Raw genomic sequence first — 27031 nt, forward strand, 5'->3', positions numbered from 1 at the left:
TATCAGTATCATCCTGCATTTCTCTTGTGTGTAAGAGAGTCATCACTTTGCTGAACCTCATGACACCTGTGTAAATCAAATCAAATCAAATGTTCCTGCTAGGGTTATGAGCTTTGTTTTCATGACTGCAGGCACAAGGACAGGGACAAAGCTTTGGAGTCAGACATCCAAATGAAAATCCTCTATTCAATAATACAATGTCAGGTTAGTTTTTATCTCTGTGCTGTCTTCCCTCTTCCTGACTGCAACATGAAATGACTTCATCATCATCATGATTTCATAAAACAATTTATGTGAACTCACTGTGATTCTTTGAGGTGAAGTTTCAAGTTTTGAGGAAGGACAGCCTTGTATTTTATCAAGCTAAATATTATTGCTCCACTTCTGAGAACTACAGATTTCTATCTTCTCCTTCTATTCAAGTTATGCTTTTAATCAGAGATACTTGTGACAGTGGATCCTGAGGAGTGGAAGGATTTGTACTCTGTTTCCCCACTATCTCATGCACTCTACATCTGCTGATTTGCAGATACACATATTGCTGTCACTGTATGACATAACAATATTTAGATTATTGCCATTGCTGCATTTACTAAGCCTTGCCACACTTCCCAGCCATGTTGTAAATTTTGGGTTTTTTTCATCATTCAGCCAATCAAGATATAAAAACCTGGCATAAAGAGCAGTTTTGCCATGTGAGGATTTATCTAGTGCCCACAGAATACTAAGCACAAGCAGCAAAGCATACCTTGATGAACTAATATCATAAATAATGTTTAAAACATAGTAATAGCCATAAACACAGAGAAATAAATGCTCTCTGGTAGCAATGCTTCATACCATTCTATAATTGAACATATATATTGACAAATCCAGGAATTTAAAGCTTTCTAATCACCCTTCCTCAGACTAAGCAACTTCATGAACAAATTAATTTCCAGATTGTATCAGGCAGAACTTGACTACAAATGTAAAGATTTTTAGCACAATGAAATTCAGCTGTGTAAAACACCCTACATCATACAGAAATTCCACGTGACAAATTCAAAAAACCAAAGCTCTGACCATATACTTCATTATAGGTCATGAACTAGGCCAATTTTAATAGAAAGTGTTAAAGAATAGTTTCAAGCTTTGCTATTTGCTCCATTCTCCCCAGAGACACACTATTATTTGGTTTCCACAGAGGAATTCTTTTTTACATCAGGAAAAAAAATCCCAAAGCAGAAAAAAAAAGATCTGATTTGACAAGTATTGCAAACACAGTTAACAAGCTACTTTAATTATCCTCCTAAGATTTTCCCATTTGTACTCTGATCATCATCTTCTTCACAAACTTAATTATGCCTCATTTGTTCTTTCTGCACCACTCTCAGTGAGTATTCCAGGTGGAAAAGAGGAGCCTGTTTGTAAGTGTAACCACAGGTAATTGTTATATATTTTTTCATTTTGCTGTAGAATTATTTTGAATTTTTCAGAAAAAAAAATACAAGAGTATCTTTGGGCAATATGAATATAGAGCAGAAAGAGTATTTCTGCATCAGAAAGGCAAAACTCGATCAGCCATCCAACTGAAAATTTTCACTAGTCAGATGATTGAATAAATGAAGAAAATCATGCTGTTATCATCTGAATTTTAGAGATTAGTATTAATAAATTCTGATTCCTCAGCAGAGGAAACCTTTCCACAAACTTGACCTTTGAGAAAGTCAGAAAGAAGAACAACTGGGAATGAATGTGCTTCGTGAGTTAAATACTGAGACATGAACCCAGTCACTATTTAGAATTTATGCATTTCCAGCACTTTTAAAGTGCATAGGAATTACTGCATTCTGACTGAGTACAGGCTGAGTAAATACCCTGAAGTACCATAATTTAAGGCCTGATGAGTTGCTTCTTCTAACTTTTCAGAAGTCCTAGGTTTGCCCCCCTATCATATGTGAATGTGATCTCACCTAGGTTGCTCTTTGAGACACATTTTTTTTATTTAATTAACCTACTGAGATATGACTGCTGCCTTGAACTCACAAGCATTTTTGAGTACAATAAAATGCCAAGATTTAAAATCCATCACTTCATACAAGTAACTAATCTTTACACATAATTTCACTGGCCTTCAATACTGAAACATAAAAATTACACAAAATGCTAAGCTTTAAAAGCATTAAGGTTCCAATTTTTTAAAAAAATCCAGAGACACAAGAACAGTCAGCATGAGAATATATTCCATTCCATGCCTTACCTGAACCAAATTCCATCCCTTTAGAGATTCAGCAATGATAGAAGTAACTGTTGCACATACACCACCAAAAACCATCAGATGATTAGGTCCATATTTTATTGCATCATAGAAGGCTTTGAGTCCTTTTGCATTGTCACACTGGAAAAAAAGAAGAGAGAGAGACAATATTCAATGTCACAAATTAATTAACTAAGAAATAAACTGTTGAGCAGTTTCCAATGCAGGCATGGAAGAAAATTAGAAACTCCATAGACATAAACATAAGACCTAAACATGAAAAATTAGAGCACTCTCCTTTGGATTCCTAATGAGCCATAGTAAAAGAACAGCAAAATGCCTTGTTATATTCTACAAAACCAGAATTTTGGTACTGCCATTTGACAAATAACTAAAAAGTCCAGTAACAAATGCTTGATCAAAACATTTTCTACATTTAGAGCTACCATTTCCCAAAGCAAAATTTGGAATGTAACACCAGATTGTCAGCAGGGCTTCCACAGTTGAAAGAAAGTTTGACATACTGATGGTCTCTGTAAAAAAAGTTCTGTCTCTAGAGAAGACTCCTAAGGAGCTTCTACTTCAACTTAAAATCCAAGCTCAGTATTCTGTGCAAAAATATATTGCAGAGAGCCTGTCATTTAGAAGGATAACACAAAACTTTCAAAAGATAATAAAATATTCTTTTGAAGTGCTAAGAATTAATTGTTCTGCTCTCATAGCTGACACAGCTTTGAGTGGAAGGCTGGGCTAGATGACATTCTGAGGTCTCCTTCTGACCTGTCCTTGGCTTCCCTGATAATTAGTTTGATCATTATTTCAGGTGTAAAGAATTTTACTGCAAACTGAGACCAGAACTGAAAATTAAGAAAAACAAAAAGGCTCATGCTAGTCAGTATTGCAAAAGATATATCAATCCTTGAATAAAGTAGTATTAATCATTCCTAATAACTCTAATTCCTTAGATTGCAACAGAGTATTAATAAATTACGTGCCTGAAGGTAAGAATCTGATTCCAAACCATACTGGAAGTCAGAAGTACCAACAGACTGTAATAGTGGCTGCCACTACTCCACTAATGGCCACCCCTTTCTCTTTTTGAAACAGAAGTCTTCTGCACTCTTTTGCCTCCTCTACAAAGTCTTCCTTGAATGTACTCTTTATAAGAACTATCACACACTAGCCTCCAATATTTCATTATGACTATTCAATAAAACAGTTCATTTACTATCAGCATCCAAGTAGTAATTGTATTGCATTCTGCAGAGAGAATAAAGATTTTGACTAAGAAGTTTGGAAGCTTATATTAATCTCCTTACTGAATTAATATGCTAAAAGAAAAATTATTGTATTTGCATTCTATCTTCAAGAATAGAATTATTGCTCCCCCTTATTCAAAAGCATACAGATATTTAATGCATAGACTGTCTTAAATTGCATAATATAGCCCAATGCTTTCCTTCTTAATGCAGAAAAAAAACCCCAAACCACTCAGTACAGCAGAGGCTCCCCTGTCAGTTTAATGTCCTGGTGACAAGCTCACATTGTGAGGGAATTAAGACTATGATCAATGGAAGAAGCAGAATTCTCTTTTCCTACTCCTTCACTCCATACTTAAAGACCACTTTATTCCAAATGCAACCAGAAGGCTCAGCTACTTCTTGAATTTATAAGCAGACAAGGACACTAGAGCTTTAGGTATCTGCACTTAATTGACATTTAGCCAAGTCTTTTCCCTCATCCAACTTATCAGGAACTTAGCAGGAAGCTGCAGCAGAAGAGATTGCTGAACTGGTTTTCATACCAACCTAAAACCAGTTATTTTTCTTTTTTTTTATTAGGTCACATTTAAAATGTATCACTAAGTGGCAGTTTGAGAAGAATACAAGCCATATATGAAATAAAAGTTATGTTAATAGTAAAATAACTGTCCAAAGTTGCAGCCAGTGAAGGGCCATGAAAACTTATGAATAAATTATAAAGACTTATGGCATGTTATCTGAATTAAAATTCACACTTACAAAAAAACTGATGCATTTTTAATTACTATTTCCCTGCAAAATGTTTCTCATTGCAGTAAACTTAAGAAATTATGGGTTGCAGTAGGTCAGCTTTCTGGGAGGTCCAGAATTGATGTAAGGTCTTTCTTTCTTATTTGATTGTTCATGGTTATGAATATACTAGCATGATAACAACCCTTTTTCAATCACACAGCAATTCTCCTGAGAAGGTATGTCAAAATGTTTGTTCATCTCTCCCAAAGTAAGAGAGATATCATTGCCAAAATATATTACTGATCAATCAAAAGTACCTACAGTACACCTGGGCTTCTCTTCCATGTGATCCAGTTGAAAGCCTACCATGTTTTCACCTTTGTACTTTCCTCCTGACCAGTCTCAGCTCTCTCTCTTTCTAACCCACCATGAATAATTTGAGTAGACTCTGCCAATTCCTACAGCAAAACTGTCCCAATAGTCTAAAGTAAGTCTCAGAGATAAAGAACAAGAACTTAATACTGTGGCTGGCCACAACTGGACAGAAATGAAAGGGAAAATGAGAAAGATGGGAGAAAGCAGACTTTCACATTTGTTTAATGTCACATTTCACAACATACACTGTGTATAACATTCTTCCCTGCAAGCAACAGAATAGTCTGTCACAAGCATTAAAAAATAAACATTCAGATAAAAATAATAGCCCTACCAAGCCAGACAGACAAGCAGGGGAAAATGTTTCTTCCTGCCTCTAGTCTAGTCTAGTCTGAAGCCCTGTGAACAACTGAAGTTTTTCAAAAATCCCAGGTGGACACCACGGCTGCCCATGGTCTTCAATTTCCAAATCCTACATGTGTAACCATAAAAGAAGGCAGTGCTGTTGAAAGACAACAACCACTGAAATTCCCATCATATCACCACCAAACAACTTCCTGAATTGTTCTCCAAGTGACTTCAATTAGGTCCAGGAAAAATCCTTTGCAGCAACCTATTTGCAGGACACCAGAAGACTGCAGAAGAACCAAAATCCACATTAAAAAGCAAAGGCTAGAAAGTCCTGGACATATGTGGATGACAGCAGCTGTCATACTAAGTGTATTATGACTGACAGCAATGAAGGGAAAAGAATCCCTCATAAAAAGTCACAAACTTGTATAATGAAAAATATAATCTGAAGGAGCCAACACTGGTTTTACTACCAAGTTTTGATATTTTGCCTGAATTGTCATCAACATGCCTACTTCACTGAACTGCAGCTCACCTTCAACCCATATATAAAACCAGGCAGCTCTGCTGTGCCCCTGAACTTGACTGCACATTAAAACACTGACCAAGGCTGCAATACGTTTACCAAAACTAGAATTTCAAATATATGTGATTTGTCACTTATCACAATTTTCTTCAGGAGAAGGGGCTGAGAACTACCTACCCCAAACACATTAATTGCTATGCTTAGTCTCAGCCAAGAGCCAGCAATAAGCAAAATATAAATAGCAAACATACATATTAATGAAATAATTACGTTAAGTGTACCTCTTAACACACTGACTTGATACAGATTACCTGGAAAATTCACAAGGAAGAATACAACCAAATCACTAAGCAAAGGTTGTGAAGTGACCTGCCTCTTGCTGTGACAAAGACAGCTTAATATCACAGCTAGCATCTGACAAAGTGTGCACAGAACCACCTATTTTAATTGGGAAAAATAGCCAGATGAACTGCTGCATAGGAGACGAGTCAAAGGAATTTGTGGATTGAAGTATTAACCTTCCTGAATCCTCTTCAGAGGAGAGGCTGAAAAATAAAAACTCTAATCCTCCACTGAGAAAAGGATCCAAATACTCAAGGAGGAAGAGCTGCCTGAGGTGTAAGGGGTGGACAAGAACATGAAACATTCCTGGAGAACAGCACAGCAGCTGAATTCACAGGAGAGATTCCAATGTGCCCAAAGGCCCCCTGCAGCTGAGAAAGGATGTCCCCTGTGGAGGCCACACACCACTGAACCAGGAGAAGCAGCAGGACTGGCCTGTGAGGGCTGCTGGCTGCCAGGAAGGCTGTCTGGCAGACAGTGAGAGAGACACTGGGGTGTGCTCTGAAATCCTCATGGCCATAACCATAACACACTGCAAGTCTTGGTGCACAGAACTGAAATTCATACGGCTCTCATACAAGCAAAAATTTTGCCAACTCCGTAACACTGACAGGTTTGAGTAATTACAGGGCTAGAACAAGAGCAGATACTTGCAATTTAACTGATCTTGTTAGAGTTGCACAGCAATGAGCATTGTAGGGATGGATGCACTGGTCACATGTGTGATTATGTTTAGATCCCTAGCTGTTGGATAGCTGTGCTGAACTGTTTCTCAGCAAGCTGCATTCTGGCACAACTATACTTTTCTGAGTAAAAGTAAACATGAGAAACTATTTTGGTGTCTATTGAGCTACTGACAATTGATGTTAGAGAGCCTTTATGAAAAGAGGGACTAACAAACAGCTGTCATCTGCATAACAAAATAACCAACTTTATCGAGTGGTATCAGAGCTTTCAGCAGCACTCTGCCCTAAATGCTCATAAATATATAAAGAGACTTCTTTGAATAGAGAGAACAAAGGTACGAAGACTTATTCCTATCCTCTGCAAAATCTTGCTTGGAAACTAGCTCTGTGTTACATCATCAGCTCAAATGGAGCTAAGAGATGAGGAACATCAACAATCACTTTAATTTAATTTTCATTGACATCTTTAAAGCCATCAATAAATACAAAGTATTCTGTGAAGAACACATAGACAACTGCTTGGAGCTACAAAAAATGTCAATCAAGTTAGCAAACTCTGCCTGCTTTATATGGGCAGGGCATGCTTCCCCTGAGGTTTCTCTCTGTTTTCAAGTATCTCCAATCCAGGTACTTTAAAAGCCAGCAATTATATTTTAGCATTTAATTGCTGTAGCTGGATTTTCTTTCCATGAGTTTGTACGACTGCTCTTGGAACCTCCACTTTGACAACCACAGCATCTGGTGACAACATAATTATCCATTGAAAGAAAAAGCACTACCTTTCAATTGCTCTAGAATGCTTCACACTGTGCAAAGTAGGTGTAAGATGCCTTGCCAGGGGATGTTATGAATGCTAAAAGTTCACAAATACATGAAATTAAATTGGACTAGTTCACAGACCAAAAAAAAACCAATTCAAAACTTATTAACGGAGACGTGGCAATATTCTCAGGAAAAACCTGAATTACTAATTTTTGGTGGCCATGATGCCATTTTAGGGAAGCAGGACCAAAATCTCACCCCTTCCTGCTGATCAACTGAGAACACCAAGTACTTGCATTAAGTCTGGCCTGAACTGCTACAGACATTCCTATGTTCTTATTTGAAAAACAAAAGCAACACTTTCCAGCAAGTACACTAAACTTTTCTGTCTTCAAACTGAAGTTAACTCATCCCAAACTGAGGGCATTTCTGTATGTGACTTCTCTATCATAATTTAATTCAACTAAAATATGCAATCATATTTAGCAATCGTATTTGTTTCTGCTTTAGAAGGACTGCACACAGCAGAGGAGGACTTAATCTAGTCGGTGAAATATTTCCCAGTAAATTAACTCTCTTACCTTGACACCTCTTGGCTTGCTTCTAGACTTTATATAGCAACTTTTTTATCTGGTATTGGTGCTTGATATCTCATTTAGCAGCTTATATTCTGCCTTAGGTGTCACCAGCCTCTCTAATCACTGATCCCAAAGCAAGGGGGACCACTCACTCCTCTGTCCCTTCATTTCCTAAGAGCCTGTCTAAACACCTTGTGAAGGCTCAGCCTCTCACTCAATGACATTTTCTTTTTACTCAGTTCACTGTTTGGAACTGAGTCCACCAAGTAAAATAAACATAGATTTCCTGTCTCTCCTTATAAGAGAAGTATATTTACTTTTCCCAATAATACTCTTTTTTTATTATATGACTTATATTTTCAGTCTTGTTACTATTGCTTAGAGTATATAACATTTACACTGAATGAGAACTCCAATATTAAAAGGAATTGGAATGCAGCAAATAGATAAATCCTCTGTAATCAAAACTGACTCTGTTTCCACCCTGATTAAATATGCAGTAGTAGCAGAGATCAATTTGTCTTCCTCTTTTCAGAGTAAACTTGCATTCAGCTTGAAAGGTGAAGTCTTTCCTCAAAGGTAAAGTTTTTCACTGATGTGTAACTGTAACACACACAAGATCAGAAGATCATCAAGAAACATTTGTTGTATTTGTGATATGAAGATCACTCCCTTTTAGTAATGCAGCTATTGGGTGGATGTGGCAAGGTTTTGGTAGCAGAGGAGCAGCAGGGGTCAATTCTGTCAGAAGACACCATCTGAGCCCATCAATGTTGCTGATGAAACTCTGCTATAACACATCTATTAACAGGCAAAAAAAACTCAACAAAACAAAACAAACAAACAAACAAACAAAAAAACAAAACAAAACAAAACAAAACAAAAAAAACCACTGCATGGCAGCTGTGAAAGAGGAACAAGAAAAGAAAAAGTAAAAGCAACAGCCCTGCAGGCACCAAGGTGCGTGAGGAAGGAGGGGCAGGAGATGCTCCAAGTGCTACAGCCTGTGGTGACACAGGCTGTCCCCCTGCAGCCCATGGAGGTCCATGGTGAAGCACAGATCCACTCTATCATTTTTTATTTTTTTTTCTGCCTGTATCACTAATCCTGTGCAGGAGTTGTTCGAGGACTACACAACAATGGATTTTATAATTAAGATAACACAGGCCAGGATGTCTGTAAGAAGTTGAGCAGGAATTCAAAACATTAATATCTTCTTGTGAATTTCTAATGGAAAGCTAACATTTGGGCCTTAGAGAAATCCTATTGTGCAAAATGAACAATTAGGCAGACACCACAGTACGAGTCACTGATTGTTGGATTGTTCTGCAGCTGGACCTGTCATCTTCCCTGAATCAAATTAGTGATAGTTCAAATATTCCTGGACATTTTCTAACATAACATCAATACTATATTGGCTCACCCATAACGTACAGTCCATTTTATTTAACTTACTTCTGCATCAATCTAATAAAATATTACACGGGAAAGTTTTATAGATGCTTTTTAATTGAAAAGCATTAACTGAAATTGATGCATGTTCCCCAAAAAATTATCTTCTTGAATTAGAATTTTTTACAAGTAACCTTAAAGATGCTTGTGGATGTTCAGAGTTTTATGGCATAAATATATAAAACACAAAACTAATTCTTGGTACTGTATTGGTTTTTTCTGGCCTATCAGATATTTTTGAAAATTCAGCATTAACAGGGAGACCTTGCTTAATTCTTCCTCCCAACGAACCTATATATTACTCCTTTGCCATTATGTTTTATGGAAATAAGTGGAATTATGGAAAAGCATAAAATTCCAATGGAACAGAAAAATAACATATTTAGAAAACAAATAATATATTCTGGTTTTGAGAATAAGCTGGCTTGGCTTTCTCCAGCTATTTCAATTTTTATCGGGAAGTTCAACATTACAATGGTTTCTAACAAAAAAAAAAAAAAAAAATTTTTTTGATAATTAAGGAAAATACCTTCAAACTTTATTTATATAAAAATATTTTTTAAATGTCCTTACAAATTGTACTTAAGCAACCTCAGAATGTGTTAATTGTTTCAGACACTTGAACCCCAAGATCATTATCACTTGAATTCATTGTTGCACTCTACTGATTATTTTGTTGCCCCTCAGACATATGCTGTAGTAGATTTACAAGGTATTTGCCAGCTGCTGCTCAAATACCAAATGGAGAGCTAAGGGAGACAATACTGGCAGGTTCAAAACAGAGTCACTAATGTTAATTTCTTCAATTTTGTATTTGTCTCTTTTTTTAAAAATTCCCTTTCTTATTACCATTTATTATTTATCATTACACTGCCATAAATAGCATGTGTTTTTATAGTCACATTCTGTTGAAATATTTCTGTTAGATTTCCTTTCATTCTTTCCCCTGTGCTTTTTAGAATATAGGGAAGGAGAAGAATACAAATCCTTAAATAAAAATCAAGAAGTTCTTGTAGGTGGAAGAAAACAGAGGTGCACTAGAGCAAAACATGTAAAGTACCAGGGATAAATATGTGATAGAATGCCTGGCACCCCTCTCTCTCCAGTAATAAGCTGCAACAGATACCAAGTTAGGAGTGCAAACATATTTTGAAAAATCACTTGACTCTCAGCAAGCAGCAAGAAGCAGTTGTAAGGGAATTTTTTCTTTACCATGAGCCATTATCTTTATAAAACTGGTAAGAGTGCAGGGAGAAAAAAGAAAGTAATCTTTCTTGACACTATTCTGACATGAAATTAATATATTATTCAGAGGGTGAAGAGATATGGGGGAAAAAGAAAAACCAAAACTCTTCAGCATCCTTCTGGTTAAGGGTCATGTCAAAATAAAGTCTCCCCTGTGTGCCTCTGTCACATGGCAACAGGGCTCATGTCTCAGTGCTCACAGCCACAGAAATTTCTAAATAAACATTCACCAGGGATGACAAGAGGCACAGACGACTCCAATGCCCTTCAGAATTGTTCTTATAACTTCTGAAAGTCATTTACCTGGAAAATGTGAGACAATTTCTTAAGCTACCACAAGGATGCCTGTAGCATCCTTGAGAATATATTTGAATTTTAATAAAAGGTCCGAAAGCATCTGGCATTTTTGGAAAATGTGATGAAACTTCTACTTTAGAAGATGATATTCAACATCAAGAGTACTTAGTGGTACATGTAGCTCCCAGCATGACTTTTCTGAAGCAATATTGTTTGAAAGATTTTTTTTTTTGTTGATTTTGGAGTTTGTTTTGTTTTTTGGGGTTTTGTTTTGGTTTTCTGTTTGGTTTTTTTTGTTGTTGTTTTTGTTGGTTGGTTGGTTGGTTTGGGAGGATTTTTGTTTGTTTGGTTTGGGGTTTTCTGTTGTTTGTTTTTTTAATATTTATTTTAATTCCCCAACTTCAGAAAGACAAATATCAGAATTAAAATACAGCTGACAAAGTAAGAGGTTAGAAAGGGTGTAATGAATTAGGAATAGCAAAAAAATAATTTTTTTGACTCAAAGGTCAAGAAAATCTGGTATAATAGCCTCCATCACAAGTCCATGATTTTTAATTAAAATCTTTCTGTGATGTAAAAGAGTTGAACTTTGTTCATAGCAAATGAAACTCTGCTAAGCTAATTTATCTAATGAGGAATAATGTGTGATCCTTTGGATAAACTACCATTAAGTTAGCCCATAAAAGCCAAATTAAATTCATGGTATGCTTTAATTTGGCTCGAATTAACATAGCAGGAGACTACAATAATTCACCATTCTATAGAAGTCTTAGGCTGGAAATGGATAGAGTACATATCAGCACAGGTAGCATCATGTTCTTTTCTCCTCTTAATACCTGGCAAGAGAGACAACATGGAGAGAATAAACTTTTATTTCAGCAGCTACTCATATGGGATGACATCCAGCCTGTGAGTAGGCACAATGCTTCACAGTCAGCAGGTATGGAAAAACCCCAAAATCACTGTTTCAGTTGGGAACATGGCTAACAAAAACCTGAAGTGCCACGAATTTATCTGCAGTGGGGAGTTGACTCAAAGTTGAGCCTTAGAGGCAAAGGAAATAAAAGGATCAGCCCTGGAAGTATGGAGAGATACTGGAATGGAAACCTGTTCCAAAAGGTTTCCAATTTCATTAGCTCTGTAGGCAAGGCTGTTACAGGTATTACTTCAAGCCAAACTTAATTTGTTGTTTCTCTATCTAAAGTCTCTCCTTGATCTGAGTTTTATATTCCAGGAGAATAACTGGTGGAGATTAGGGAGCACTTCAAACTTCAAGTGGTGGATCTCTGTGATGTGTGGTCCTGTCACACTCACACATGAACACTACATTTCAATAGCTTTAAAGCCATAAAATCAACATGCTGCCTCCCCACTGCAAATTGCAACATGATTAACAAACAGCTGCTCCTTTGCTAGATCAAGAAAGGGCAGCAAATAAATCCTCACCACTCACATTCAGCAGCATAGTACAGGATTTCTACAAGCAGACTGAGCAGTGCTCTTTCTTTTTCTTACAGCTCTAACAGAAAATCTTAATTAAGCTTGCCAAGAGCAGGGTATTACTCACCTTGAGGTATTGACCCTTGGGGGTTGCTCCTTATGCTCTTCCCCAAAAAAAGGCCATGTGACATAAAAGTGAAATAGAGCTGAGCTGAGTGCAGGTGACATGCCCACAGAGAGCACAGCTCAAACCCAGATGTTTAAAAGCAAATGTATTCAATGCAAGTCTGGAAACTGAGAACAAATCCCACACTAGAGGCTAAGGTCTGCTAGCCTGTCCATCTTAGTGTAATTAGGTCACCCTAATTCTCTTCCTTCAGTTTCTTAAATGTGTTATGTACTTGTGACACACTCACAACAAAATTTGTTCCTCATGTCCTTGCCAACTTGCCACCCAGGATGAATGTAGGAGCCCAAGAACTGTTTTGTCTCTGTGCACACCATCCTCCTCCATAACAAACCCCAACACGACCTCCCTCACATGTGTCTCACTGAGCTAATTCCTGCTGGCTGTTTACCAAGCTCCACAGAAATCTCACTGGCACACCACAAAGAAGTTCCAAACCACCAAATCCACTGTCATCTGCCCAGTTGCCTTCACGCTGGTTATATTTGAAACCTCCCTGACTGCTGCTATTATTTGGGCATGTAATGCTCTGCTAGGCACTAGCAAAGCTCATATGCATGAATAGAATTCATGTCTGTGTAAATTGACTTTTTAAACTTGCCTAAACACCACTAAAAATGGCTTGACTAAACTCTAATAAACTGTAAATGACTAAACTCCCTGAATCATCATACTAGAAAATTCACTTACTAGTTCAGTAACTGGATAGAGAAATGTGTAAGGTTTTCCATCTGCTTATGAAGATAACCTTACCCTAAAATCTCCAGTCTTGTCAGGCTCATTCAGTCCTAAGCTGCCCAGAGATAAAAAATAAATTAAAAAATCATGCAAATATCAAGTTCCTCAAGACAGCCTGCTTCCTCTTATACCATGTACTCCAACAGAGATAAATTGCTTTAAGCTTGTACAGGGAACGGTGCAGATTCTTGACATTCTTTTGCCAAACATGTACTGACTGTCACCCAGAATCTTAACGGGCTGAAATGGTATAAAATGCTAATAGAATGATTCTAATCATTCTGTCAAGCATGGCTGACACTACACTGTCAAGTGAAGAAAAGTACTTTGTACAGCTCTGGATCAGTTTTAATTTTTTACTCTGGCATCATATAGGTAGGAGAAGTAGTGTGAATGAGTTAAAATCATCTGAAAAATTCTTAGGAGACAAACTGAAGGAAAATGTGCAAGTCCTGAACAGGTGAAATATTAAATTGACAATGACCTTGTCCAAGGAAACCATTCTCAAAATGAACCAGAGCTATGAATACCTCATGAGATTTCAAATGTCTTAGTTGATATGACACTCAGAACGTCTCAAGGGGAAGAAAGGAGTTTCTGTCATTAAGTCTTCCAGTACAAAGTAGTAGTGCAGAAAAAGAGACCTAAAAAGGTTTTCTGTTGGCTGCTGGAAACGGCATAAAAATTGGCAGCTGTGGAAAATGTTGGTGTAGGAGGGAAGCATAACATCAGGTTCAAAACCAATAGTGAGAATGTATACTAGCAAGAGTAGGATTTCAAAGCTGTGATGAAATGAAAGCAGAAGCACTCCAGACAGACCAGATGACACAATAAAGCCAAGAAGGGCATTCTGTACCTAGGTTGTGGTCAGAAACATGTCACCTGGCTGCCACCTTTCACAACCCAATTAGAAAAGTTGATGCAAGTGGTTCCCAATTCAGGTAAAGCAAGTTGACAACTTACCACTTATATTTACAGTTGTTTGAGTATGTCTGCTGACCTCACACTGGAATGGATGAGTTCATCTTTTGCACTCTGTCAAAGCAGGATGTGCATGTACATGTTTGTGCCAGCATGTGCATGCAGGGGCAAGGACAGAGGGAGGGCAAGAGCCTCCCTGGCTGCCACAGATCTTCCTGCAACTCTGATTTGATTGCTCTGCTTTGAGGGTGAAGGACAACACAGCAGTTAAAAGGAAATGCTCCTTCCAAACAGCCCATATCTCAGCTTCAAGAACAGGACAGTTTGCCAGTAGAGTTCCATGTACTAATCTTAAAAAAATAAATCCATAAGCAAACAACCAACAACAAAACCCTCACCACAAACTAATAAAGCCAAAACAAATCCACTCCAGCAAATGGAGCTGGGAGCACGAGTCAACTTGCTGAGCTGAGAAGCACATGGTGACAAAATAACATCTCAGGTGCCAGTTCATGAAAACATGGAACAGCCCATTCCTCAGGTGCAGTGGGGCCTGTATTCCCTAGAAACAGTAAAACCAGTGGGGGGAAGGAAAAAAAAGGATAATTTTTTCCTCTGCCTCCTACTTACACTGCTATATGCAAACTGGTGGGAGACTGTGTGAGTACCCTCTTCTAATGTGTTCAAAATGTAGTTTAAGCTACTGTAGGAGTTGGAAGATAAGAGACTCACACCCACAGCAAAGAAAAGGAGGGATTTGAATGAATCACAAATATTAACATGGATTTGGGTGGACTGTGATGTGTTAGCATGCAAACATGACAGAGTTGGAAGGGGGGGAAGTGTCGTATGTCTCCCCAACCACAAAGGCTTATTGACTTCTTTAAGCTCAGAATATTTCCACAGATATGCAGATATGACAAAACAAGTACACCTCCAGATTTCAGAACTCCTCATGCTTTAAATTAATTATGATAACATTACTGGAAGGAAGACAGAAAATTTGCCCACCGCTTTCTCCATTGTGTTGCAACCATTTCTCTGAATTTCCTTTATTCATAAACTATGAACAGTGTGTGTTCAACCATAAACATTAGGGGGGAAAATGAATGTAATTAATTAATTGAGATCACAATAGAAAACAAATTTAGAAAAATTAGACTACAAGAGTTATTTGCAGTGTTACTCAGAGAAATTGTTTCCCAAGTTTGCATTTTAATGTTCAAATAAACAAACAAAAGGCTTTTTAGCACTTAATATTGGGTACACAGCCTACTGACAATCAGTTTTTGAGTGCTGCATACTCCTGCTCTGTGATACAACACTTGGAAAACAGTTAGCTTATACTAACAAAATCCTAGTTCTTCTTTTGACTAATTCCTGACAGTTGAAGAAACTCTTCATAGTCTTGTTTTGATGGGTTTTCAACTTGTTTGTGCATTAGTTCCACCAGCTGTATTAGGAGCAACTTATACTGGTCAGCCCTGTATTCCTCACTGAGTAGAAAGGATTTTTACCTTCTAATCCATAATTTATCATTGCTGATAAATTTGCACATACACCTTGAAATGTCATTTGACAGTCTAGCTTGGCCTTTTCAAAAACATTTAGCAGCATTAGTTCCTGTACCATCTTATGTCCATTAAATACTGGGTTAGTTCTTAATTACAAATTCTTAATGTCCAGGAAATAGGGTGCTATGATTCTAAATGCCATTTAATCAAAAATATGTAAAACAATATGACTAAGCTATGTAAGACCTGTATAAATCAGGCTGATAAGAAGTTTAGTGCATCATAAAAGCAACCTCTAAAACATTTCTATCAGCTATCTGCATTAAAAGGGGCACAATGCAAATAGCACCACTTTCTATTTAGAAATGATAAATCAGAAGTGATTTTGTCACAGCTTTAATTTGTTATTAATAATTTAATTGCCATCCATTTGGAAATAAATCCCATTTAAAACCTCACAGAGTTTCTCTGTAAGCATTCCTATTAACATTGCTCACTCTGTGACTTCAAGCTTAAGAAAATATTTATAGTTAAATCTTCAAAATTATTTCTTCTGCTTAAAGCAAAATATTTCTTTTTTCATGGGATGATTCTTCTCCTTTTACTACAAGCCACCAAGACATCAAAGAGCTGAGATTAATATACCTTTTTTTTTTTTTCCACTTGATGATCTAGACAGAGGAACACTTCTAATTTAACTCAAATAGTTTCAGGACACCTTTAACAAGCAAACAGAAGTGTGCTTCGTCCTGTCTATCTTGAGCCTGGCAATTAAAAAAAGAACAACCTCTGTTGAGTAGCAAGACTGGACTACCTCAAGCTGAGAAAAGACACAGACAGGAAGCTCTAGTTATCAACTAATGATGTAAACAAAAAGGTCAAAGTCAGCTAACCCTCTTGTTATGTTGAGTCCAACTCCTGCCAGCAAGTGTTTGTCAGACCTACCTTTTTAAGCTTGAATTAAAGGCACTTAACTCCTTGGTTCCACTGATTTCTGAGCAAAAGAGTTTGGTGATGTACAAACATAAACCCCTCCTTTAGAGTAATTGATTAATTCTATATGAAGTGAGCAAAATGGGTAATGTTAGCTTGGAAAACTGCAACTGGTTACATTGACAATTCAGGAACTTCTTGCAAAACACAGAAAAAAATTGCAGAAGCTGAATAAGCTAAAGAGAACATCATGGCAACCCCAGAAACTGTGGGGCTAAATGGAACAGGACAGAGGCCAAGATTTCCCTTGCCCAGATCTCCAAAGGACAGAGCTTTCTGCTTCAGGGAAGCTGCTGGACCAGCAAACTGAGTCCTTTTACCTGAGCTCATTTACCTGAGCTCAGCCAAGTCAAACTCCTGTTTGCACATAGGAGGGCTGTGCTGCCCTTCACTGACAAGCCAAAGGTGTGTGTTAACAGCACATGAATTTCATCAAAGCAAATCCAAAGTCTTATATAGGAGCAGAGAGCCCTGTGCAGCAGTTCAGGCCAAGCAGCACCCTGAGACAGGGAAGGGGGAGCCTGGTGAGCAAGAATTAGATAGAATGTGTGTCCCCAGTGGGGCTGTGCAGGAGTGAGTGCAGGCTGCTCATTTTCATGGGACAGACTATTCCCTTTTAGCCATCACTGTCAAAGCTGCATTTCAAGCAGCCTGCTCATTTTTGAGCCTTTGGATACAGAGGGAATTCTGATAAACAGGAGAGAAACCAAGGAGAAACATCAGAAGGGCGATGGAGCATGTGATGCACAAGGAACAGCTGGAGAAGCTGGGCTCCTTCAGCCTCAGGAAGGAAGGCTGCTGGGGCAGTGCCTAGTGGGGAATGCAGATGGAGGCAGACTCTCCTCACAGACATGCAATGAAAGAACAAGAGCTCACAGTCTCAAGTTGCAGCAAGACCCACTCTGATTTAAGAGATAAAAAGACAAGTTGAGTGATCAAGGATTGGAAGGGGTTAACTAGAGAGCTTGCCAAAGCCTCCTTCCTTGGAAATTTTCAACACCTGGCAGTTCAGTGCCCTGAGAAATCTGAGACAGCTTCAAGATCAGCCACTTTGAGCAGGATGTTGGACCCTATGGTCCCCTGAGGTCCTTTTCAAGCAAAATTAATTGTGATATTTGAATAGTAAGTTGCCACAGGAGCTGAAGCAAAGCAAGAAAGGCAAAATCAGCCTCACAACACCATGTCCATTCACAGCAGTCTCCCATGCAGCACTAATTCTCACCAACCCAACAGCAATTCCAGCACTGATTTAACAAGGTCTTTTTTCCAAGAAGTACCCATGAGCACTGAAAATACAGGGTCTTCACTCCATTTTTGGAATGAAGGTCTGCAGACAAAACTTTTGAGACCAAGATTTGTATCACATCTTTCATCTCCAATAACAATCACTTTGCAATGGGAAAGCAGAAAATCATTTTGGCTAGCATTTACTTAAGACAACAACAGGAATATATATATAGAAAATTATTGAAAAAGAACAACATCATTAATCTTCATATAACAACAGTGTGCTCTCTGGCTCTCGTGAAAGATTTTATTTTAAACCTTTTTTTTTTACTTTTAAATTACATTTCCATCATGCTTTGTTCTCAGTCACTATAAAGAGTATTATTTACAGATTGTTATGGATAGGTAGACAATTGTTTTCCTTGTACTAATATCACTCTGCTTTGCCAAATTATTCTAACTAGATGAATTTCAAGTTGTCTAAAACCTGTTTTTTATAATATCATTTAACCAAGCAAGCAATATCACCTTTCATTTTTACATGTTCACCCAGTAACTTCCAGTGGCTGAGGAAAAATGCTATGATGATATTTATTAACCCACAAACACAGGATGTATCACCTTTTGCCAAGGTCCCAGAATAATTCCTGGCAAGTCAGAGTTTATGAAAGCTCAGGGGAAGCTGTGATGGTAATATTCCCCATAATAATTTAAATATTGAAATAGTATAATGATGTAAGGTATTTATAACTTATTGTAATTACAGCTTCTCCTAGAAAACACCAGATTGTCTAGGCTATATTCCTGGAAAGAAGGCATCTGCTAATCTTGGTAAACAGAGCAGAAAAGTGGGATGTAATTTAGAATAGACGTTCCTAATATCCATTCATCACTTTTCTCAGGACTGTTCCTTGAACTGGGACCAGCCCCAGAAGCTGCCAGCATACCCTGCATCCTGTGGAACCAAACCCTGGATCCCCATCACTCCCCAGCTGTGGGGTGCACAGTGTTTCACACTGGAATTACTGCTAGTCAGGAGATGAGAGAAAAGCACTTAAGTGCAATTCCCATTTCATTCTTAGGATCTTGTCTTTTAGATAAGTACCATACATTATAGATCTGTGAAAATAGTTGGGAAGACTTAGGTTGGAGATAACAAAATGGTTAGGAACAGAGAGATGGTAAAATTAGATAAGGTAAAAGACCCTGAAGCAATCCTGGCAGACAAAAGTGTCACTGAGTGAATCTGTGCTAAAACATTCTTCATCCAAATTGTGATTGTGAGCCCTTTAAGGAAAAATCTCATTTGAACAACTCTCTTTAAGTAATCAAATAAAAATTATTTTTATTTCCTACCATCTGTTTAAAATAGGAAGGGAAATAGCAGATGTCAGTTGTGTGTGCAAGAATGTACTATCATGTAGTGTTCCCATCTCTTCCCCTAGTATTCCTTAACCCTAACACCACTTCTGCCCTGAGACATCCCAATTACTTTCACTCCAATCCTTCTTCACACTCTGTTGAAAATCTGTCTCCATTCCTGCCTTCTGCATACTCTTTCCCCAGGGCTAGGCTTACAGAGCACAACTGAAAAAAAGCATAATCATAACATTTCCTGATAAAGAGTAACAGACATAAGTCTCTGCCCATACAGCTCCAAATGCTTTCCTGTGAATCCTGCAGTCTCCTGTGTATCCCAGCTCCCCTAATACTTGATCCCGAGCTCAGACCTGTGTCTAACCCAAAATTCTTGGCATTTCATCAATACTTCTATCCTGCTTTCCCAGTGACTACTGCCATCCCTCTTCAAAGGGCACAACCTGAGACATCTAAATAAGCAGAAGCTATTCATGCTACTGCAGCAGATGTACATGCAGGAAATATCCTCTGAGAAACTACATCTGTGATGGAATTTTGAGAACTTGTGAAATATTTTTATAAGAGAGCCTTGTCACGTTGCTAATTTGGATTTCTAACAGACATCCAAATTTCTTTTACTGAGTGTTCTGTATCATTTTCACTTGGGAGAACATCATGTATGTTGCCTCATTACCGTATGCTCTGTTATTCAATGCAGTTTGTACAAGCCTTTTTCAGATCTAGCATTCTCAAATGTTGGCATTCAAACAGAAAGGAAGTGGTCCAACACACTGCAGTATCTGTATGGTACATATATTTTTAAAGATATCTGAATTTGAAATTTTTTTGTATAAGGAGATGAAAAACAGGAGATGCTACCTCTATTCTTTTATATAATACTATCAGTATGAACTTCCCCCTTTTTTGTTTTCCACTAAACATGATTGAAATGCTGATCCTAAATATTCATTGCATTCACATACTCTTGAGTGTTACACATCTGTATTGATTTGACTGATAAATTAGCAATACAAGGATCCCTAGGATTGTCACCAGACAAGAAACTTGAAAGAGAACAGCAGCATGCAGCAGCTATTACTAGCTTATGCTCAACTCTTCTCCATACCCCACAATGTTCAGCAAACATTTTAAGACCAGGGAGGGAGAGGAGGGGGGGAAGGAGCAGGAGAGAATTAATAACTGGAACTTTTTTGTGTGTCAGGAATAACCAGCTTCCTATCACCCACCTAGTGCAGGTAATAGCTAAAAATTTAGTCATTCTTTAATAAAAATTTTTAAAGATCTTAAGGAGTATGGCCAGCCAGCAGATGTGTAGCAGAAGAGTGTGGTAAGACTAGAATGAAAACACAGACTGATAAACTGCCTGAATGATTTCCTGCAGGAGACATGGGGATATTGTTGCATTTCTGATCTCATATTGACCTGTAGCTTGTCATGAGGCCATTCATTTTATTTCTATATAGGCTCTGAACTGGTAAAGTCCAGTCCTTGCTTGTGAGGAGGATATAGTGGATTCAAAGTCCACAACGTTATGTAAGAGATCCTAATTCATTGCTTGACCCAACATTGTGATCAGCAAACTCTAGAAACAAGCATGTTCCTGGTACCAGAGTAGAAGATAAGTTACCACAGTTCCCATCATTTTTAGTAAATTGTAGTGATTAATCACTGTTAAATTCTGTTCACACAAGAAAAGAGTTTCATTCTCTACCAGTTACTCTTAGTTCAAGTGGTAATGATTTGTACTGGGCATTTAAAGCCTCTCCTTTCTAAGGGTGATGTCTTGTCAGGAGTTTGCACTCTGAATTGTTTAAGGCAGCAAAAAAATCCATTTCAACCCATTACATAACATCATTTATGAACAGTCAGCAAACATTGGGAAGATTAGGTGCATCCAGACCAATAAATCTACTGATACTATTCAAAGCCTATGCTAAAATCTCTTCTGGTAAAACAAAAGAGTGAATGCAAGGGGAAATCACACAATTACTGATGCTTGACATCTAAGTGATGAACAGACAATGAGAAGGTTGAACTGCTGTCACTCACTGCTCCATTTAGCTGTCTTTGGGAAGGATGCTGTGAGGACACACTGAGCAGCCCAAGGAGCATGAGAGGCTCAGAAGACCAAAGCTCAGTGTCAGAGGTACCACTCTGCCAGCTCTGTACACACACAAGGAGCCAGCTGGGGCTGGGATGAACCAGGAACCACCACAGGAAACAGAGGATACTGCCCCCTAATCTGCCTTTCCTTAAATCAGGAACACCTGGGAACTGGCATCTATGTTCCTGCTCTCCAGGTCTGATAACTTCTGCTACTTCAGTGTCCTGTGTCCAGCAACACTCTCTGGGCTGAAAGCCAGCAGTGTGCACTCACAGATCAGAGGGTCACTCACATCCTGTGGTTCACCAAAAGGAGTGTGGCCAGCAGGTTGAGGGAGGTGACCCTCTACTCTGCTCTCCTAACACCCCACCTGGTTGTCCCCTGCACACACAAGACACCTCTCCTTTGAAGACAAGCTGAGAAAGCTGGAGTTGTTAAGCCTGGAGAAGAAAAGGCCCCAGGGAGACCTCTAGTAATCTTCCAGTACTTTAAAGGGGGCTTATAAGGAAGAGGGGGAGAGATTTTTACACAGTGACAGAAAAAAGAGGAATGTTTAAAACTGAAAGAATACATATAGATCAAATGCTGGGGAAGAAATTTGTTACTCAGGGAATGATGAGGCTGTGGATGACCCAGCCCTGCAAGTGTCCAAGACCAGGCTGGATGGGTCCCTGAGAAGCCTGGGGTAGTGGGAGATGTCCTTGCCCACAGCAGGGAGGTTGAAACGAGATGACCTTTAAGGTCCATTCCAATCCAAACCATTATGTGATTCTCCTCAGATGCAGAAGGCCTTCAACAAAACCACCATGAGCCTGTTCTCAAGGGGACAAATAGAGTGAGTTTTTCATGTGACCACTATCTCCCCTCAGTCTAAATGCCTGTACCTTTTAGGGTGAAAGTTATCATATCTAGGCAGAGACTTTGATGTTTTGTTGAGTCTTTCTTTAGAGTCTTGGCACTTGCCAAAAAATATAAAGGCAGAGCAAGCAGAAAGAGCCTAGAACTGAGTTGTTGTAACAATCCACATGCACTGTCTCCACCCCTGCCCCTAATGCAGCTGAGAGTACAGCTTATCCCCATGACTGCAGCTGAACTTGCCATGATGACAGCGAGAGGTGCTGACCTTCTGCTCCTGCCACCCTCTCACTAAGGCTGGTTTTGACAGCCATTTGATCCCACAGTGAGTAAACTGAAACAATAAAAGAGCAGGAAAGAACTCAGGTGATTTCTTTCCCCTGGTCAGCAAGTTAAACCATCCTACTGTGAAACCAGGAGCAAGCAGGCAGGGTAGGGGTACGTGCAGGGAAGGCACCAGAAATCTCCAAATCTCCCTTTCTGTAGCATCAAGGCCCTGGCTGGGCTGTGAGCTCACTCTTGATCATAGCTGCAGAGCTGCCTCCCCAGGGTGCTTTCTAACAAAGGGCACATCTTTCCATCTTCTGGAGCCTTACACCTCTTCTCTTACTCAGATTTTCCATTCTCCCTGACCCAGTTTCTTGGCTTGCGTGCTCACACACATGCACAACCTTCCACTCAAACTTGTAATAAAATAATAATCATCATCATCTGACTTTCCTAGGTATCCATGTATCTCCCCACCACGCCTCGGTGTCACTGTGAAGAAGGACATTGAATTCCACTTACTTCCACTCTTTTAGCTTGACTAAAAGATGATTTAGCCTGTGGCTTTAACCAGACCCATGACTGCATGCACATCAAATGTGGAGTGGGTGGTAGCCATTAACACTACCAACAGGAACAGGGATTTCTTCTTCTGGCAGTATTTTCAAAAATCTCATCTTGTGGCTTAGTTTGTAAGTGACATTTTTGAATAGTTTATTATGAAAGCAGTCTCACTAAGAATTCTTTTAATATTGCATATACATGCCAGAGCCTCCTCTTCCTTACAGCAGTTATTTGCTACAGTTATTTCATTATCTTCAGAAGACTTGGTTCTAACTATATTAATTTAAGTAAGTTCAAAAGTAGGCCACGCAAACAAAATGAAAAATGGGCAAAGTGCAAAAACTCTTTAATAGTCTCATTTCATTTGACATATAAAATAAATATGGATTTTATTCAGAGGTGTATTGTCATCTTTAAAAGTCTGCTAATCCTAGAAGTCATTTTACTGAGTCTTTGGTTGGTGATTTTTAAGCAATAATTTATTTCAATTAAATGACAGCATCTTTTAATCACGGGAAGTGTCTTGGCAGACAAGCAATTCTGTCTTTGGAGCTTTCATACATTTATTCATCTGCCTAAATTCCCTAATACTTTGGAGTTCAGTTGAAGTTTCATCCTGAAATAATGACTTGGGAAACAAATCTGTTTCACCACAACACACAAGAAATGAAACCAGGTGAATGTTAGGGGAAGCAAGAGTAACATGATAAACTCAAAAAAAGCAGGTGCAAACCCCCTGTAATCATTGGCCATCCACCTTCATGTGCCAGGGTTTAAATTAGCCCACAATAGGTGTGATTTTTATTTCAGTGAAACCATAGATTTCCCTGAAAATTACATAGATGCCATACAAAGCTGCTAGAGTCTTTCAGGAGAGCAAAGGTGTCAAACGCTGCCAATGCAGTTGAGAAGTGTCTCTGTGCCTGGGAGATGATGTTCAATGTCACTTAGTCATCAAATCAGGCAAAATAATTAAATCCTTACCTCGGCACCCACGGTGATCTGACCATTCCTAGCAGGGCTGGTAAACAGGCAAATATTCCCCATTCTCTGACACCAGGCTGCTGCTGCCAATGGATGGATGCTGCTCTAAAACTCCATTTTTGAAATTTCTCTGCCTGCATATTGTTGGGAAAACAACAATGCCTGAAGCTTTCTGATATTACATTTTTCTCTGTTGTATTTTTCGACTTGGAAAGAGCCCTAATAGCTCCACTTTCTATAAATGGATGTTTCCGTTTGGCAAAGGAGCAGCTTCTGGACACTGGGGCAAACTTTTTCTTTTTGTTCTGATGGAGTGCATCAGAAACCATTGAAATCTCCTTACAGAGTTTATCACATTTGCTTTCTTCAGCCAGGAATGAAAAGAAGTTGTAAGTTAAAAAAAACTATGCCAGACACTCAATAAGAAGTTTCACCTTATTAGACCGCATTACTGTAATTATAAAAATCCCACACACACCCCCAGTTCATGGCTTATTAAAATCCTCTTTTCATATACTACACCTACAAATTATTGACCCAAACTCAGCAGTTGCTGTGTTATCTTGCCACCTCCCCAGAACAGTTAGGAGATATAAACAAAAGGATTTCAAAACACACAAAAAATCCATGAAATAGTTAAGTGCACCATAGGATAAAAGCATTTAACAAGGCTCTCTGACCACATCACTTGCACTCAATCCACAAAGACACCTCCTACTACTTAGCCTAACAGTCCAGTTTCTATTCTCATCCACACATCTATCATAAAAAAAAAGGAATTCAGCCAATCTACCGTGAATTTTATCTCCTCCCTGAAGCTAGGATTTAAGTCCAAGGTATGTGCAAATGTGAGCACTGTACAGTACTGAAATCCTGAAATTCAGGTTTATTATACACAAAATTAAAGGAGCAAGAAATAGGTGCTTAAATTGCTCAACACCTTGATGCTGTGGTTTACAGATGAGCTAACTTAATCATGGAAAGAAACTGGTACCATGTCACCTGGAACCTTTACATGTAAATAAGCACTGGGAAATGATCTTAGGGGGAAAACTGTATTTTTAAACACAATGTTCAGCCAGTAGATAGTCCAGTAAATTTTTACTTGAGAAAATATGTCACATGCTATGACACAAAGTGGGGGGGGAGGGGGAAGCAAAAGAAGAAAGAACAACAACTACAAAAACCAGTCATCACCTTGAGAAACTGCTACCGAGTCTGAAACTTAGACAGATCTATAGATTTTTTTTCTAGCATCAAGAAGCTGTAAAAAAGAGGTAAAATATTAGACTGGTAATGGGTATTCTCACTTTGGTACACTTGTATCAGGCTGAACTAGAAACTGCATAGAAACTGCAGTGCTGAATAATTCACCCAGAGGGATGCTAGGCACTGGAACAGGCTCCCCAGGGAAGTGGTCCCAGCACCAATTTGAGAGAATTCAAGAAGCATTTGGGCAATACTCTCAGGCACAGAGTGTGACTCTTGATGTGTCCTGTGCAGGGCCAGGAGTTGGACTTGATCTTGTGGAGTCCCTTCAATCTCAGCATTGCCTGTACACATACTTTTTTTGGAGGAAGCTCTTCAAAATGGTACATTACAGCATTTATAATACAATTTATGGAGTATTGCATGCATTTGATCTACACAATTCTCTGTAGTAAAGAATTATTTCATTAAAATAATAATATTTGGTAATAGGCAGATCTCTTCCTCCTTACAGTGTAAAACTGGCAATATTTCAAGTTTCTTGTTTTCTTAACAGTTACATAGTTTGAATGGCTATCTTATGCAATATTTTCTGAATATATTAATGCACATAACTAACTGCAGACTCTACAGATTATGAGGTTACGTTTACTCTTGTTTCTTGACATTTAGAAATTCTTATGCATTCTAATTACTTTTCCCTCTGTACAACATTTAAAACATCTCCAGAGATTTCACAGTGATTATTTTCTTGTATATCAGGTCACATTTAACAAAACTCAATAACACCAAAAAGATGCAACAAGCAAACAACCAACAACAAAATAAAACCCACAAAATATTAAAAATCCACCACAATCTCTGAGTAGACTGAAATGCACAGTTACAAACTTTCTTAAACTGAGCAAAAGCACATCTCCCAATTCTTGCATAACAAATTGCATTTGTTTTTAGACTACTTTAGCCTAATAATAAATAGGGATGACATCTTAAGGAATAATTCCTTCAAAAACACTCCAACTCTCACTTCTGTCACTATGTAAGTCAATCCTACTCCCATGGAGAATCAGCCACTCACTTGGTTCCTCATCTGCTACTGCATAGTACCCATGGGGCAATCACAGAAAAGGCTCATTTATACATTAGTGGAAGATTAGATTATTTCACTTGTGCTTTGGAGCAGGCATTTCAATTGAGGTGTTTTCTTCATTTTTCTTACATTCTTCCTTGCTCATTAGTTTCCTGTAGAGAGAAAAACCTACAAACCAACACCACAGCACTGTTTCATGCAAAACCCATGGATGGTGTGTGTTCCAGAACACAGGAACTGCCACACAGCACATGAGAAAAGTGTCAGTATAAAAGGAATTCACTGGAATTAGGCTTGTGGGGACCAACCTTCAACCACTGTCAGTGCTTCTCTATCCCACTGAAGTCAGCTCACACTAATGGGTTGGTCTACCCTTTAGCCATCCCGAACACCTTTAATTATGCAATGAAAGGTCACAGAATGATAACTGGCACTGATATTTTGCTATCTTCCTTGAAGTCAATAATTCTCAGCCTATTTTGCAGCTAGATGACAACTCCTCATTAAGTAAAAAAACCCTCAAATCACTTACTTCGTTCAATCTCTTTAGAAAAATTTCTATTTCTTCCGTACCTCAGGCAATATTTTTTTCTTGATCATTAACTCACCTTTAGAATTTAAGCTATATGCATCCCCCCAAATACATTATAACATTATAAAATAATGATACTGTGCAATATTTTTACATTTAAATGCACAGGATAGAGTGGT

At 38.4% G+C, this 27031-nt stretch overlaps 1 protein-coding gene across 1 annotated transcript in view; it reads right to left on the reverse strand.

The window, feature by feature from the left end:
• GABBR2 (gamma-aminobutyric acid type B receptor subunit 2) overlaps positions 1–27031 on the reverse strand; it is a 447388-nt gene that overhangs the window by 344032 nt on the left and 76325 nt on the right. Inside the window, exon 2 of the mRNA XM_056485688.1 lies at positions 2243–2380. Within this exon, the coding sequence (XP_056341663.1) occupies positions 2243–2380 (138 nt within the window). The remainder of the gene's footprint in view (positions 1–2242; positions 2381–27031) is intronic.

Source organism: Oenanthe melanoleuca, chromosome 2, assembly GCF_029582105.1.
Source record: "Oenanthe melanoleuca isolate GR-GAL-2019-014 chromosome 2, OMel1.0, whole genome shotgun sequence".
NCBI classification, from domain to species: domain Eukaryota; kingdom Metazoa; phylum Chordata; class Aves; order Passeriformes; family Muscicapidae; genus Oenanthe; species Oenanthe melanoleuca.